General features: G+C 43.9%; 1 protein-coding gene across 1 annotated transcript; it reads left to right on the top strand.

Moving 5' to 3' along the window:
• Window positions 1-12,138: 12,138 nt before the first annotated feature.
• Window positions 12,139-13,080, top strand: LOC132130529 (olfactory receptor 8G17-like). The gene has a single exon (XM_059542251.1). It carries the CDS (start codon window positions 12,139-12,141, stop codon window positions 13,078-13,080), a length of 942 nt encoding a protein of 313 aa, XP_059398234.1.
• Window positions 13,081-16,071: the final 2,991 nt, after the last annotated feature.

Raw genomic sequence — 16,071 nt, 5'->3', positions numbered from 1 at the left:
TATGTATGTTCTTTAAAACAAGTTCCCTTTTGATACTACACTCGTACTGCGTCATAAGCCGTTAGGCTGAGATGCTATGGGGAAAAGTCCTTTTTCAATCACGCAGTTAAACTGCACGACCATTAGTTCGTGCAGTTTGATACAACCGAACCAATGGCGGCACTGCAGGCCCGCCTGAACCCACTAAAAGGGGTGGGGCATCGGGCTATATAAACGGCTGTCTCACCCAGGCAAACTGATTTATTCTCTTTCAGTGATGACTGATATCTCTTTGCTGAATCGGAGACCTGAAGCCGTTCGAGCAGCTGAGATCATCGCTGACAAGCTTGCCGCTTTGCACAGCAGATCAGCCGCTTCTCCCTGCTCTCCATTCTTTAGCAGCTCGCCTCAGCTCACAGCCCTGATCAGCGTACCGCTTACGGCAGCCGGATCAGTTCGCCGCTCCCCAGCGCCCAGTCAGCACAAGGCTTGTGAGCTGCCTGCAGTGTTGATCATGCTCCGGCGCTTCCACCTGCTTTTGCTGAGGTTTATGTAAAAAGAGCATATTTCCTAGAGGAAATTTTGTGGCGTTGTTTCAAATGTCGCGCAACAGCCTTGGCTCCCTGCATGCTGATGGTGGGTACGATGATTGCATGTGATGTCTGGGGAAGTCCCACACTAAAGCTGCGCTCATCGACCTGACCTGTTCACATTACGCAGATATGAGTTTGGCCTCTCTGCGCTTGTGAATAACTTTCTTTTCAGAAAGTGACTCCACCCCTCGCGCCCTCCTGTTTCTCTTCTCCCAGGAGCCTGTGAGGAAGAAACAGTGGGGCAGAGGATCCAACCACTTGGATGAGATCGAGCGCACGTTGGTTCAAGGCTCTCCTCAGAGAGAATTTTCAACTGTCCACTTCTCCCACCTAGACCAGCGTCTTTCTGCCAGCGTGAATGACCTGTTCTTATTTGGTGGGTCTGAAGACAAGATGATAGCATGTCATTAGCAGCATCAGACACAGAGGATTGTTCGGGCTCAACTCAGCACCCCGCCCCCTTGACGTCTACCCTGCTGGTCTGCGCCAGGACTTCTGTGGACACCGAGTTGATCCGTGTCCTGTCTAAGGCCATTGAGGAACTTGGGCTGGAGTGCTCTGCGCCTGAGGAGCCCTCATGCAGCCGACCAGATGAGTGGTTCGTGCAGGGACACCACCAGGCCCCTCTCCAGAGGGCTGCACCTTTCTTTCCTGAGGTCCACAAGGAGCTCACAAAGTCATGGCGTGCCTCTTACTCTGCCCGCCTCACTGCGGTTGACAGCATGGGACAGAAGGGCTATGAGAAGATCCCTCCAGTGAACGAAGCCGCGGCTGCACATCTGTGCCCGCCTGCTGCCGTTGGATGGAAGTCTAAGGCAATTATCCCATCCAAACCATGCCGGACGACTTTGGCTCTAGCAGGACGACCTTATGCCTCAGCCAGCCAGGCTGCATCAGCACTACACTCCATGGAACACCACCTTTGGCTGAATCTGACAGAGATCAAGGATGCAGATAAAACTGTCTTCCTCGATTCGCCTGTCTCCCCTGCTTGTCTCTTCAGCCCTGCTGTGGGTGGGTTCACTGAGCACTTCACCGCTACACAAAAGTTGTGCCAGGCTATGCGACACGTTTTGCCCAAGCATTCATCTTTAACTGCCTTCAGTCGCGCCAAGCCTACGGCGACTCAGCAGCCTAGTAAAACAACACTGCTGGAAAACCAGCTTTCGCCGCGGCCTGAGCCCCGACAGCTCTCATGCTGTGCTAAGGGCTACCCCCTTCTGAAGCGGCTGGACCCGGAGTCTCAGAAGTCAGCCTGATGCAGCATTCAGGAAGAGATGGAGGCTAAGTCCTGCTGTGGCCGGACCAACCTCCAAATTGCCTCTTCTCACCTTCCCATCACCCCGTTCTGTTCCGGGTGCCCGAAGCAATGTGTTTGTTGCCTGCTTAGAGCCCAACATAGTGCCCTGGCAGCGTGCCGTCATTCTAGTGGATTCAATAAAACACAAACATACACAAAGAGAGAGCAAATTTCCTCTTCCACTATTTACGAGCACCAAAGTTCCTTACAGTGACTCAGTGACCGAACCAATTCAACCCCTCGCCACGCAGACTGAGGCATGGCAGGTCATCCCCGGAGTGTCAGAATGGGTGTTGAAAACAATAAAGCGAGGTAACGTACTGTAATTTGCTTGGAGGCCCCCATTATTCAACGACGTCGTCCTATCCTCTGTGACAGACAAGGATGTGCATGTTCTTAGAAAAGGGCCATAGAAGTGGTCACCCCAGAGCAGAGCGAGCCAGGCTTCTACAGCCGGTACTTCCTCGTCCACAAAAAGGATGGGGGTCTCAGACCCATCCTTGATTTAAGGCATCTGAACCGGGCCCTGATGAAGTGCTCATTCAGAATGATTACTTTGAAGCAGATCCTCGTGCAAATAAGCCCCGAGGACTTGTTCTTTTCCCTGGATTTGAAAGATGCTTACTTTCACATCCAGACAGCCCCCCATCACAGGCAGTCTCCTTATCAATACATAGACCTTCCGTTCGAGCTGTCCCTGGCTCAGAGAGGAGTGTGCATACTGAATTACCTTGAAGACTGGCTCGTTTTTTGGCTGAGCTGGTTTGGGGCTCAGGATAAATTTTTTCCAAGAGCTCATTGTCCCCTCATGTTCCTGGGGACAATTATCGACTCGACCCGTAAGACGGCCATAGTCTCACCAGAGCGCGCTCAGGCCATTCGGCAGTTTGCAGAAACCTTTACGCCTGGGACAGTTCTGCTACTCAAGTGGTGTCAAAAGATGCTAGGTCTCATGAGCTTAGCATCACCAGTTGTGCGGCTGGACCTACTCTAAATGCGGTGTAAGGGAAACAGGTCAATTTAGCTCAAAGGGAATCATTTAAGATTTTAAAGGGAATTTGAATAGAATCACTGTTTCACGGCTGATCACTGAGATGCCCTGCGATTCACTGAACGAGTAGTTTAACGTCAAATCTGCGCTGGATATTAATATCCAAAGTATAGTGAAAACACTATCAATTAGCATAGTAACAAGATCGACAGTTTAAGACATTAACTTGTAAGCATAAAAACACAAGATACTTCTCTTTTCAATATGAATAAGGCTTTATTAGATAAATCTAAGACATATAAACTAATCTAACATTGTTGCAGGAAGATCGAAAGTTAGGGAAAGAATAAGTTTAAGAGAATGGAAATGTGGAATCCCAAGTTTACAGCAATACGTTAAATTGCATAGGCATGAACAACCATCAATCACTTAATTAGCCCTCGCATTGAGTTCCTCAATGAGGTTAAAATTATATTAGATACACCAGTAAAGGTCACAGTCTGGAGATAAAGTTACTTGCGTCTCCTGTGAAAAGGGAGTCCCCTTTGTTGTCGTTGAAAGGGGTTTCCCGATGTCGCTGATTGGCTGGAAGTTCAGTAGTTGCTGAAGTGACGTCTTGGGAAGCCCGTGGTTGGGCGTTGGCTGAAGATGCAGAGATGTGTGGCTGGTTGAAGTTGAAACGGGCACTCAAGGTTAGACGTCGGAGACTCGATGTTACAAAACTTAACTCAGAACACGAAACTCTCAAACGGAAAAGAAGTAAAGTTTGGCGAGACTAGGTGGTGTTTCTTCTCATCGTGGCTAAGTAGCAGCAGGCATGCAGGCCGAAGCACGCTGGAACAGCGCTCAAAGAACAGTGATGACTAACAGCATGGCTAAAAGCTAAAGCTAAGAAGCAAAGCTAAAAGCTAAAAGCATACTGATAGCAAAAGCAAAGCTAAAACTAAAAGCAGGCATGACTAATAGCAGAAGCATAGCTAAAAACTAAAAGCAGAATTTTATGGTGTCCTGAGTATTTAAACTGGCCTGTTGGCCACACCTCAAATGTTGTCTTGACCAATCAGATATTGTCTTGGCTCGGGGGTATCATAAATCATATGTTATCTTATCAAGCACATGGTCCGAATTTTCCCGCTCTTGCAGGGTCTAATTTTGGACATGATTCCTATAACAAGAATATGATACATTTGACAAATAACTGATGGTCATGACTGTTTCAAGCAAGCAGATTCAAGCACATATATATGAAACATGAATATGTATCCTTAAGCTATCCAATAGTTATTAAAAGACATACACAATAAGTGATTATAAACATGATAGTCAAATGTGTGGGTTACATATACATGAATATGGAGTGAAGCGATGGACTGATATTCATTTATAAGTCTTTTTGAGTTCATTTTCGTCCATATATATATATGTAGAAAAGACAGTTTTCTGTGCCATTATCTGACAAAGATTTCTGTGGAGACCAGAGGTTAAAAGGCCCCCCTTAGGAATTTCAGTCTGGTTCTGCTAGGTGGGGGAAGTCAAAGGATCTTTTGTAGTACTCTCATGGGTTTACACGTGATGTCCGGCGTTGCCTATCAATTACGAACAACAAATTTGACAATCTCTTGAAATTGTCAATAATTGTTCTAGTGGTTTTAATGTTGAAAGGGGATAGTTGAAAGGGGATAGTTGTCAGGCAGAAAGTCATCTTCACGGATGCTTCCAAGACGGGCTGGGGGGCCCTGTGTGAAGGCCATTCGACCTTTGGCGTCTGGATGAGTACAGAAAGCAAGCTCCATATCAACCGCCTGGAAATTCTGGCGCTGAGTTCTCTATGCTTTCTTACCACTTATGGTAGGGAACCACGTTCTAGTCCAGTCGGACAACATAACAGTGGTGTCCTTCATAAATCGCCAAGGCGGGCTCTCCTCAAAACCCCTATTCACTCTAGTGAAAGGCATCCTAGAGTGAGGGCAACGCATGTGCAGGGCGTTCTGAACACTGGGGCAGGCATGTGGTCCCGGGGCAACCTCCCCTCAGAGGAGTGGAGGCTCCATCCCCCAGACTATTCAAAGGATTTGGGACGTCTTTGGGAGTCAAGCCAAGTCAAGTCACCTTTATTTATATAGCGCTTTAAACAAAATACATTGCGTCAAAGCAACTGAACAACATTCATTAGGAAAACAGTGTGTCAATAAGGCAAAATGAGAGTTAAAGGCAGTTCATCATTGAATTCAGTTATGTCATCTCTGTTTAGTTTAAATAGTGTCTGTGCATTCATTTGCAGAAGAATCATCTGTTTCTTGTGGTCCTGTCCAGGTGGTCCTCTGAGACAAGGTCTTTACAGGGGATCTGTATCTGGGGCTCTAGTTGTCCTGGTCTCCGCTGTCTTTCAGGGCTGTAGAGGTCCATTCTAGGTGCCGATCCACCATCTGGTCTGGATACGTACTGGATCCAGGTGACTGCAGTGACCCTCTGATCTGGATACAGACTGGATCTGGTGGCTACGGTGACCTCGGAATAAGAGAGAAACAGACTAATATTAGCGTAGATGCCATTCTTCTAATGATGTAGCAAGTACATTGGGTGTTATGGGAAGTGTTCCCGGTTCCGGTTTACATAATTAATGCAGCCTAAAAATCCTTTAACGGATTTGGATATTAAAAGCACATTAGTATGTTATGGGTAAGCCAGGTTCCCCGCAGTTCCTGTGTCACCCTCTCCTGCTGCCTACTCACCTCCGCCTGCCGGATTCATCACTCCTCACCACCATCTTGGACAGTACATTCCTCCCAGCGTTATTTGTGTTCCAGTTTTGTATTGTCTCCGTATCCTCATTAAACATGATTAACCTCGCACTTGCTTCCTGCTCCTCCTTCACCCAGTCATCACAGAACGCTCTCACCAACCATTGAAGCAGCGAGCACCACTTCACTGTCGGAATTTATTCACCACAGGGTCAACCGCATGGATCAGCAGCAGGAGAGCATCGTGAACACCGGACGCGCGATCCAAGCGCTGGTGACACAGGTGTCCGAGCTCACCCAGCAGATTCATCAACTCACCTCTCCCACTGCGCCCACCGCCAGTCCCCCAGAAGACCTCCCAGGACCACTTCCGGCCAGAGCCGCGACTTCCGGCGCCAGAGAGTTACTCCGGTAAACCAAACTTTTGCAAGACTTTCCTTAACAAATGTTCCATGCATTTTGCATTACAGCCCCGCACCTTCGCGACAGAGGATTCCAAGGTTGCGTTTGCGCTTACTCAACTATCTGGCAGAGACGCCTTATGGGGGACGGCGGTGTGGGAGAATCAACATCCGTGTTGCGCCTCGTTCCACGCCCTCTCCGATGAGATGAAACGGGTCTTCGATCGAGCCGCGACCGGCAGGGAGGCCGCCCACCAGCTCTCGGACCTGAAACAAGGAAGATCATCAGTGGCGGACTATTCCATTCAGTTCCGCACACTGGCGGCCGCGTGCCAGCGGAACGAGGCGACGCAGTGGGATCGATTCCTTCATTAGGAAAACAGTGTGTCAATAATGCAAAATGATAGTTAAAGGCAGTTCATCATTGAATTCAGTGATGTCATCTCTGTTCAGTTTAATAGTGTCATTTATTTGCAGTCAAGTCAACGATATCGCTGTAGATGAAGTGACCCCAACTAAGCAAGCCAGAGGCGACAACGGCAAGGAACCGAAACTCCGTCGGTGACAGAATGGAGAAAAAAACCTTGGGAGAAACCAGGCTCAGTTGGGGGGCCAGTTCTCCTCTGACCAGACGAAACCAGTAGTTCAATTCCAGGCTGCAGCAAAGTCAGATTGTGCAGAAGAATCATCTACCTCCTCGAGCTGCCCCCAACGCTCAATGGCCTTATCGACCTGGCCCTTCGGGTAGATGCTTGGATTAACCGCCTGGGTAGACATGTCAGTCCTACATGCCATCCCATCTCTGCGGAAAGGGGCCGCTCGAATCGACAGAACATAGTCGGTCCCGTCGACGACCACAAACCCATGCAGGTGGGTAGAGCTCGGCTTTCCCGGAGGGAGAGAGAGCGGCGGAGGTCCCAAGGACTGTGTTTATATCGCGGTGGCTCGGAGCATTCCATCTATTCATGCCCGGTAAAAGAGCCAGCCCGGTAGTAAGTTTGAGGCTACTATCGGGTGGGATCTCTGCCGGGAAGTCCTCAACCACATCATCGATTCTCCTTCCGATGAAACTGCGGTGGGAGAATCACACTCACGACTGTCACGCCCTTCTGGACTCTGGGGAAGGTTCATGGATACCTTTCATTGTTTGGACTGATCATAAGAATTTAGAGTATATTAGAACTGCCAAAAGAATCAATTCCAGGCAGGCTCGGTGGGCACTTTTTTCGGTCGTTTAGATTTTACTCTGTCGTACTGTCCGGGTTCCAAAAATGTCAAACCTGATTCTTTGTCACGTCTTTTTGATCCCTCTGGCCGCCCGGTGACTCCCGAGTGTATTTTACCTGAGAAAATAGTCGTCTCAGCACTCGTATGGGAGGTCGAATCGAAGGTCAAGACTTAGAAGGGGTAGCGCCTCCGCCCGGTTGCCCACCGAATCGTTTATTTGTGCCGGAAGGGTTACGAAGTCATTCAGTGGGGTCACTGCTCTAACGTTGCTTGTCATCCAGGAATAAACAGAACCAAAGGGTTAGTTAAACAACGATTCTGGTGGCCACTTATGGCTCGTGATGTCCACGATTTTGTTTTGGCTTGCTCAGTTTGCGCCAGTGGTAAGTCATCTAACCGGCCTCCTGATGGGCTTCTTCAACCGCTGTCTGTCCCTTCGAGACCCTGGTCACATATCGCACTAGATTTTGTTACCGCCCTCCCGCCCTCTAATGGCATGACGGTCGTTTTGACCGTAGTGGACCGGTTCTCGAAGGTGGCACATTTCATTCCCTTGCCCAAATTACCGACAGACAAGGAGACAGCGGTCACTGTCCTAGATCACGTCTTTCGGTTACATGGCCTCCCGGTAAATGTGGTTTCTGAAAGGGATCCCAATTTGTATCCAAATTTTGGAATGATTTTTGTAAGTTGCTAGGAGCGTCGGTTAGTCTGTCTTCGGGTTATCATCCCCAGAGTAACGGGCAGTCTGAGCGAGCCAACCAAGATTTAGAGAGGACATTGCGATGTTTGGTCTCCAAGAATCCTTTTTCCTGGAGCCAACAACTCTCTATGGTGGAGTACGCTCACAATTCATTACCAGTGTCAGCCACGGGCCTCGCTCCATTTCGGTGCAGCTTAGGTTACCAGCCACCAGTTTTTCCTAGTCTGGAATCTGAAGTCGTGGTTCCCTCCACTCAAGCATTTGCGAGACTCTGCTCCGGGTAAGGGAGCGCACTAAGGCCAAGGCCGACCGCCACCGGTCAAAGCCTCCCATTTACGTTGTGGGTCAAAAAGTGTGGCTTTTTATGAACAATATTCCTCTCTGTTCCGTCTCTAACAAATTAGCTACCAAATTCATTGGCCCATTTACTATCACCAAGGTCATTAGTCCGGTGACAGTCTGCCTCAAACTACCTCCAGCATACAGGAGGATACATCCCCCTTTCATGTGTCCAAAATTAAACCCGTGTTTTATTCACGTATTAATCTGCCTACCCCGGTTCCCCCGCCGCCGTGTCTCGTAGATGGGGAACCGACCTATTCGGTTAAACGTATTCTGACTCGAGATGGAGGGGACGAGGATTCCAGTACCTGGTGGACTGGGAGGGTTACGGTCCGGAGGAGAGGAGTTGGGTACCTGCTAGGGACATACTGGATCACTCCCTTATTGATGATTACAATCAGCAGGTAGGCCCTTCTGGGAACTTCAGGGGGCGTTCTTAGAGGGGGGGGGGGGGGGTACTGTCACGGTTGGCAAACCGTGATCTCTGGGTTTTGCACTTTGTGGTTAAAGTCTGTGTGTCACGCGTCAGCACTGATTAGTTTGTGGGCGTCTCCGTTAATTGTCATCAGCAACAGCTGTCACTCATCCCTATATAATGTTTTGTCTAGCGTCTTGTTTTTGTGAGAGCGTTGTTTCCTGTTTGTAACGCGTGCCTTGATTTCTTGTGTGTTTCTGCGTTGGATGTCCGTGTCTTCCCCGGAACCCCGTCCACTCTTCGCAACCACCATCAAGCAACACAACTTACCTTCGGCTCGCTTCCCCGCAGTTCCTGTGTCACCCTCTCCTGCTGCCTACTCACCTCCGCCTTCCGGATTCATCACTCCTCACCACCATCTTGGACATTACATTCCTCCCAGCGTTATTTGTGTTCCAGTTTTGTATTGTCTCCGTATCCTCATTAAACATTATTAACCTCGCACTTGCTTCCTGCTCCTCCTCCACCCAGTCGTCACACAAATTGCATGAGTTTTGAGAACATAGCGGACGTGGAGGATTATAATGTAACAGGAGCTCATTCAAATACTGAGGTGGTAAACCATTCAGGGCTTTATAAGTAATAAGCAATATTTTAAAATCTATACGATGTTTGATAGGGAGCCAGTGCAGTGTTGACAGGACCGAGCTAATATGATCATACTTCCTGGTTCTAGTAAGAACTCTTGCTGCTGCATTTAGGACTAACTGTAGTTTATTTACTAAGCTTGCAGAACAACCACCCAATAAAGCATTACAATAATCTAACCTTGAGGTCATAAATGCATGGATTAACATTTCTGCATTTGACATTGAGAGCATAGGCCGTAATTTAGATATATTTTTGAGAAGGAAAAATGCAGTTTTACAAATGCTAGAAACGTGGCTTTCTAAGGAAAGACTGCTATCAAAAAGCACACCTAGGTTCCTAACTGATGACGAAGAATTGACAGAGCAGCCATCAAGTCTTAGACAGTGTTCTAGGTTATTACATGGAGAGTTTTTAGGACCTATAATTAACACCTCTATTTTTTTCAGATCTTAGCAGTAAGAAATAACAGAGGTCGGAGGTCAATTCTCAATATCTATTTTTCAAAAGTCAAGGATGCTCTGGCCCATGACTGGCCCAGTCTCCTCCTTTATGCTTTTCCCCCTGATCGCTCTGACCCCATCGGTCATCAGACGAATCACGGGGGATGCCCATAAGGTCATCCTGGTAGCCCCTCTTTAGACCTGTTGCAGTTGTCGCTAGTGGAGCCATGGCCGATCCCCTTGAGAAAACCGCTCTGCTAGTGGTGGAAGCATCAGTTAAGCGAGTAGGAGACTTACAGGCACTCTCCATAAGTCCCTCCCCTCTTGAGTTTGACTACGTCTGGGTCCCTGGGGTTAGCTTTGTTCCGTTTGTTCTCAGGCCCCTTGGTGCCTGAACTGTAGGAGGTCAACACTATGACTGGTGTAATTACATCCCCGACTGGTCTGGGATATTTTACGTATTTGATTCAAGCCCTTCTTAGTGCTCTGGGTGAATACTTGGTCATCCTTCCTGATAGCACGGCATGATTGTATTGTCCCCATAGCGTCTCAGCCTAATGGCTTACAATGCAGTACGAGTGTAATATCGAAAGGGAACGTACTCTGTTACTAACGTAACCTCGGTTTCCTTAGATACAGAACTAGTACTGCATACTTTGCCATGCTATACGCAAGGACACCTCATGTCATCGCTTCAGGTGAATTAAATAAGTTTGCCTGGGTGAGATGGCCGCTTATATAGCCCGATGCCCTGCCCCTTTTGGCGGGTTCGGGTGGGCTTGCTCACCATAGGCTCACATACCGCCGGCATTGGTTCATTTCTATCGAACTTCACGAACCAATGGTCATGCAGTTTCATTGTGTGATTGAAAAAGGCTTCAGAAATCTGAGAAAAAGTATTTTTCCCCATAGCCTCTCAGCCTAACGGCTTACGACGCAGTACTCATTCGGTATCTAAAGGAACCAAGGTTACGTTAGTAATCGAGTATGTTTTCCCTCTATTTTAACTCAGTCACTTATGAATACATAAGTTGATGTGAAACTGTTAATTTGTTCAGTGGTGCTGTAGTTGTGGTGCTTTATTTAATGATGAGAAATACAAGTGTTTTACCAGTTCTTGAATTTCATTCGATGGAAGCAGGAGTAATTATACTATACTAAACATATCTGTTTCTAGTTACTCAAAGCATTAAAATTGCTTTAAAAATTCTAGTGGAAGACAAACACCTTACAGTCATGTGTTATTGCTACTAAAGAATACTGCAACACAAACCATCTGAAAGGGAGTTAGATATATTCTGTCAGATGAAGAAAATAATATTCAGTGCCATTTTTTTTACTATTATTATTTTTATTATTATTATTGAAATTGAAGGTGGATAGATGCAGAAAAAAGATGCCCTCTAGACCCATAAGCATGTGGAATTACCTCGATTTACAGGGTGAAAGTCTATCCTCTAACATACAAGACCCATAAAATTAGAACTTTTGAAGGTGGTTACAACCTGCTGATTTTAGGACTCATTAGGTGCACCTTCATTAACTAGTGGTGGCTAACTGGACCATTCTTTCAGGGCAAACGGTGTGCCTTTGCCATACTGACAACAACAAAAAGTCACACACCTATGTACCTACAGATAACAAGAGCAAAATCCAACAGATTCTACAATATCTCTAGCTATGGTCACGCGGCACGCCATCAAGCAAAATCAATTAGTTTCCCCTCTTGGGTGATGACAGCACAGAAAACACATTTGAATCAGTTATTAAAAGGTAAGAATGAGCAAAGATTTCTTTAGAGAAGAACAAGTTGATGTTTATGTTCTTACAGTAACACTCATGATTCATAGTTTTGGCTGTAACTATTTACTAGACAACTTGATCTGAGGTAAAATACTTCTGGTACAATTATGTTATGTTTTGTTAGAAAAGCAAATACCAGACATTACGTAACTTCATAGCAGAAAATATGATTCCAGGTTCTTTTATTTTTTAAATTACTGTGTAGTGTTAGAAGTTTAACTGACTGCATGCTTTGAAAAGTGCCAATTTATGTTGACTCTGAAAATGATTGGGAAGAGCAATCCATGTAAAATATGTTATTTTGTAAATATGCAGCATATATAGATTTATGTAAAAAATAAAGCACATTAAAATGCAATCATATGTTATATGCAAAAAAACTAAATACTTAACTAGGGTTTACTGCTAAAACACAAATATCTGTCAACATAGTCCATTTATATTCCTCTTAGTGTAATGAAAATATTTAAGATGTAGACATTTAAGATGACATTTAAGACATTTAATGACAGTCTGAGTTTTACTGTTTGCAGGTTTTATGTACAGCAACTAATGGATAACCTGACATTTACAAATAACATTCTCCTTGTGGAGGGACTGAAAGTTGCACCTCAGGCTTCCTATCTTGTTTTTATCTTCCTTTTCTTTTTTTACATCTTTGCAATGGGATGTAACATTGGACTAATAATACTGATTGGAATGGAGAAGAACCTACATCATCCTATGCATTTTCTTTTCTGTAACCTTCCAGTGAATGATATAATAGGGACAACTGTCATTTTACCACGCTTAATGCAGGATATTTTCAGACAGGCTTCAGAGCGCTATATAACATATGTGGAGTGTGTTATTCAAGCATATTTTGTTCACTTATTTGCAACAGCAAGCCACACTGCATTAGTAACCATGGCTTATGACAGACAAGTGGCTATATGCAATCCATTGCTATACACAACTATAATGACCAATAAAATGGTGGTTAAATTATCAGCAATAGCCTGGGCGCTGCCTGTAATTGTAGTGGCAATTATGATAGGTCTCACTGTACACCTGTCTCACTGCAGATCTAAAATTGAAAACCCTTTCTGTGACAATGCTTCGCTTTATAAATTGTCCTGTGAAAATGTGGCCATTAATAACATGTTTGGAATTGTTTATTCTGTGGCAGCACTCAGCATATCATTGACATTGATGTTTATAACATATATCAGGATTGTTGCTGTATGTATAATTAGCAAAAACAAAGCACTCAACAGTAAAGCCATAAAAACATGTGGCAGTCACATAGCCGTTTATTTAATAATGTTTGTTTCTTGCGCCATCATGATTTTTCTCCATCGTTTTCCTGAATACTCTGAAAACAGGAAGCTAGCTAGTATAATGTTTCATATAGTACCACCAGGACTAAATCCTATAGTATATGGTTTACAAACTAAAGAGATAAGACAAAAGATTGTTCAACTGTGGTGGAAAAAAAAAGTTAATATGTTGTGACTTATTTTTTAGGGATGTAAAAAATAAATAAAAAATTTAAGCTGAAATCATATTTTTAAAGAGTGAAAGAGCTAAAGCTGTTAAGGCATAGAGGGCACAAATTTACATTTGGCCACACCTGCAAATAACAAATGAATCTACCACGATTATTTCTTACCAGCCTTTAAACTGTTTGCATTAATAATAAAAAAGTGAATGTATATATATATATATATATATATATATATATATATACATTTATGTATTATGTATAAAATATAAACACTCCACCTGTTGACCAATCACTGTGGTGTTTGTTATTTGGTTGCTAAGTAATAGGAATTTTAAAATACTACATAATATGTACTATAATACATAAGCATCACCAGAGCCGCATTATCCTTATCCTAACGTAGGCTGCAGCCCACGATTATCTTTTGTGTCTTACAGGGTTGCTGACCGTCCCATATTTAAGGCAGAGAAGCCTTCTGTATGAAATCTAGGGTAAATGTTAATTATTACCCACATGGAAAAAACCTATATAAACATATATGTTTCAATATAGGTTTTGATATAGGTTTTTAATATATGTGACATATATCAAATTGGCCGTTTTCCTATATTATATGTACATATTTGAACATATATATGTACATATATGCACACATATATTTAGACATATATGTACATATATGTACACATATATTTACATAAATATTTGTGTGCATATATGTACATATATGTATATATATATGTGTGTATATATATATATATATGTGTACATATATGTACACAAATGTACACATATATACACATATATACACATATATGTACATATATGCACACATATATGTACACATATATATGTGCATACATATGCCTATATAGGTACATATATGCACGTATATATGCACCTATAGGTTCACCTATAATAGTAAAATTTAAATCCATAGCTGCTAGGCAACATACATAAAAGTCCAAAATGTAGAAATGTACATTATTTATTTACTCAAGATCAATCAAATAGTACAAAACAAAAAAATATAGAACAAGAACAAAAATAAGACAAAAAACTGAACAGAAAAAAAAATTATCTTTATTATTCTTTGAAGGTCTGTCATGACACGCCTCATCATCCTCCTCCTCCTTCTCTTCCTTCCTGCACTATCCAATGATGTTTGATAGGGTGTCCGAGAATTTTGTTTTCCTTTTTTTTCGGCGCACAAATTTTTAGCGGATAGGCATTTTCGTCCACACGGATCTGGCATTTTGGAAGAGTGAAACCGATGTTTTGAAACCGGGTCCCAGAGTGGATATATTTGAAAACGCCGCCTTTGCGATTCATCTGGACGGCGAATACGTACATTTTCTGAAAATATAAAGTCATCAGCCTACGTCTCGCCCCTAGTCAAACACCACTACATCACGTAACAGCAACAAAAACATGAACAAACACTGAACGATTGTATTTTTTATTAACTAACATTAACACGGATTAATAAATAAATTGTTCCATGTTCGTTTGTGTACCACGCACAAGGTTTATCAGCAAATCCATGTCTTCTTCTCCGTTTTAAGTGTATCTCTGTGGCAGAATTACAGCGCCACATGCTGGTCTGGCATGTATACTACATCGGTTTCGTGTGGACGCAGACATTTCTTGAGATGAGGGAAAAAAAGATCGGGGGTCCGTCTCCGTGTGGACGGGGCCGAAGAAGTAACGGGTACTTATGGTTATGGATAGAAATGTAGCGGAGTAAAGAGTACAATATTTGCCTCTCAAATGTACTTGAGTAAAGTCATGAGTACTCCCCAAAAATGATACTCGAGTAAAGTACAGATCCCTCAAAATTGTACTTAAGTACTGTACTCAAGTAAATGTACTCCGTTACTGTCCGGCTCTGTATATCATGTTAATATATTGCCATAGTTAAATTCCATAACATGCCAAATACATGTGATACCAATTTCACGTGTTCGCACATATATAAGTTCTTGCTAATTTTTTTCCGTTAATTCTTAGTTTTTGCCTTGATAATAGAAAATATGAGCTGGGCATCATGTATGACAGTCAAAAATGAGATATGAGCTACAAAATGACCAGATCCTGTCATTAGCTATATAGAAGACATATCTTGTATGTATAGGGCTTATATGTGGATATGAAGAATCAATACAGGAGACCTATATTTCCTGTATATGCACATATATGCACCTCAATTTTGCCTATATGTGGCATATATACGCATATATGCAGCATATATGCGCAGATGGGAGTTTTACTTACTCAAACATGTTCTGAGGGCAGAAAGGAAAGTGATTGGTTTACAGATTCAACCAATGAATTTGAAGCAGAGGCGGAGTCAGGAAATTTGAACGTGTGTCAATGTCAATGTCAATGTCACCTTTATTTATATAGCGCTTTAAACAAAATACATTGCGTCAAAGCAACTGAACAACATTCATTAGGAAAACAGTGTCAATAATGCAAAAATGATAGTTAAAGGCAGTTCATCATTGGATTCAGTTATGTCATCTCTGTTCAGTTAAATAGTGTCTGTGCATTTATTTGCAATCAAGTCAACGATATCGCTGTAGATGAAGTGTCCCCAACTAAGCAAGCCAGAGGCGACAGCGGCAAGGGACCGAAACTCCATCGGTGACAGAATGGAGAAAAAAACCTTGGGAGAAACCAGGCTCAGTTGGGGGGCCAGTTCTCCTCTGACCAGACGAAACCAGTAGTTCAATTCCAGACTGCAGCAAAGTCAGATTGTGCAGAAGAATCATCTGTTTCCTGTGGTCTTGTCCTGGTGCTCCTCTGAGACAAGGTCTTTACAGGGGATCTGTATCTGGGGCTCTAGTTGTCCTGGTCTCCGCTGTCTTTCAGGGATGTAGAGGTCCTTTCTAGGTGCTGATCCACCATCTGGTCTGGATACGGACTGGATCCGGGTGACTGCAGTGACCCTCTGATCTGGACACAGACTGGATCTGGTGGCCACGGTGACCTCGGAA

The sequence above is a fragment of the Carassius carassius genome, chromosome 47 (assembly GCF_963082965.1).
Source record: "Carassius carassius chromosome 47, fCarCar2.1, whole genome shotgun sequence".
Classification (NCBI taxonomy): domain Eukaryota; kingdom Metazoa; phylum Chordata; class Actinopteri; order Cypriniformes; family Cyprinidae; genus Carassius; species Carassius carassius.
Note: the sequence above shows the minus strand (reverse complement) of the source record. Positions and strands in the feature narration are given on the sequence as shown.

Excerpts from the sequence above, each read along its gene's own strand:
- LOC132130529 (XM_059542251.1), top strand. The coding sequence starts at position 12,139 with ATGGATAACCTGACATTTACAAATAACATTCTCCTTGTGGAGGGACTG.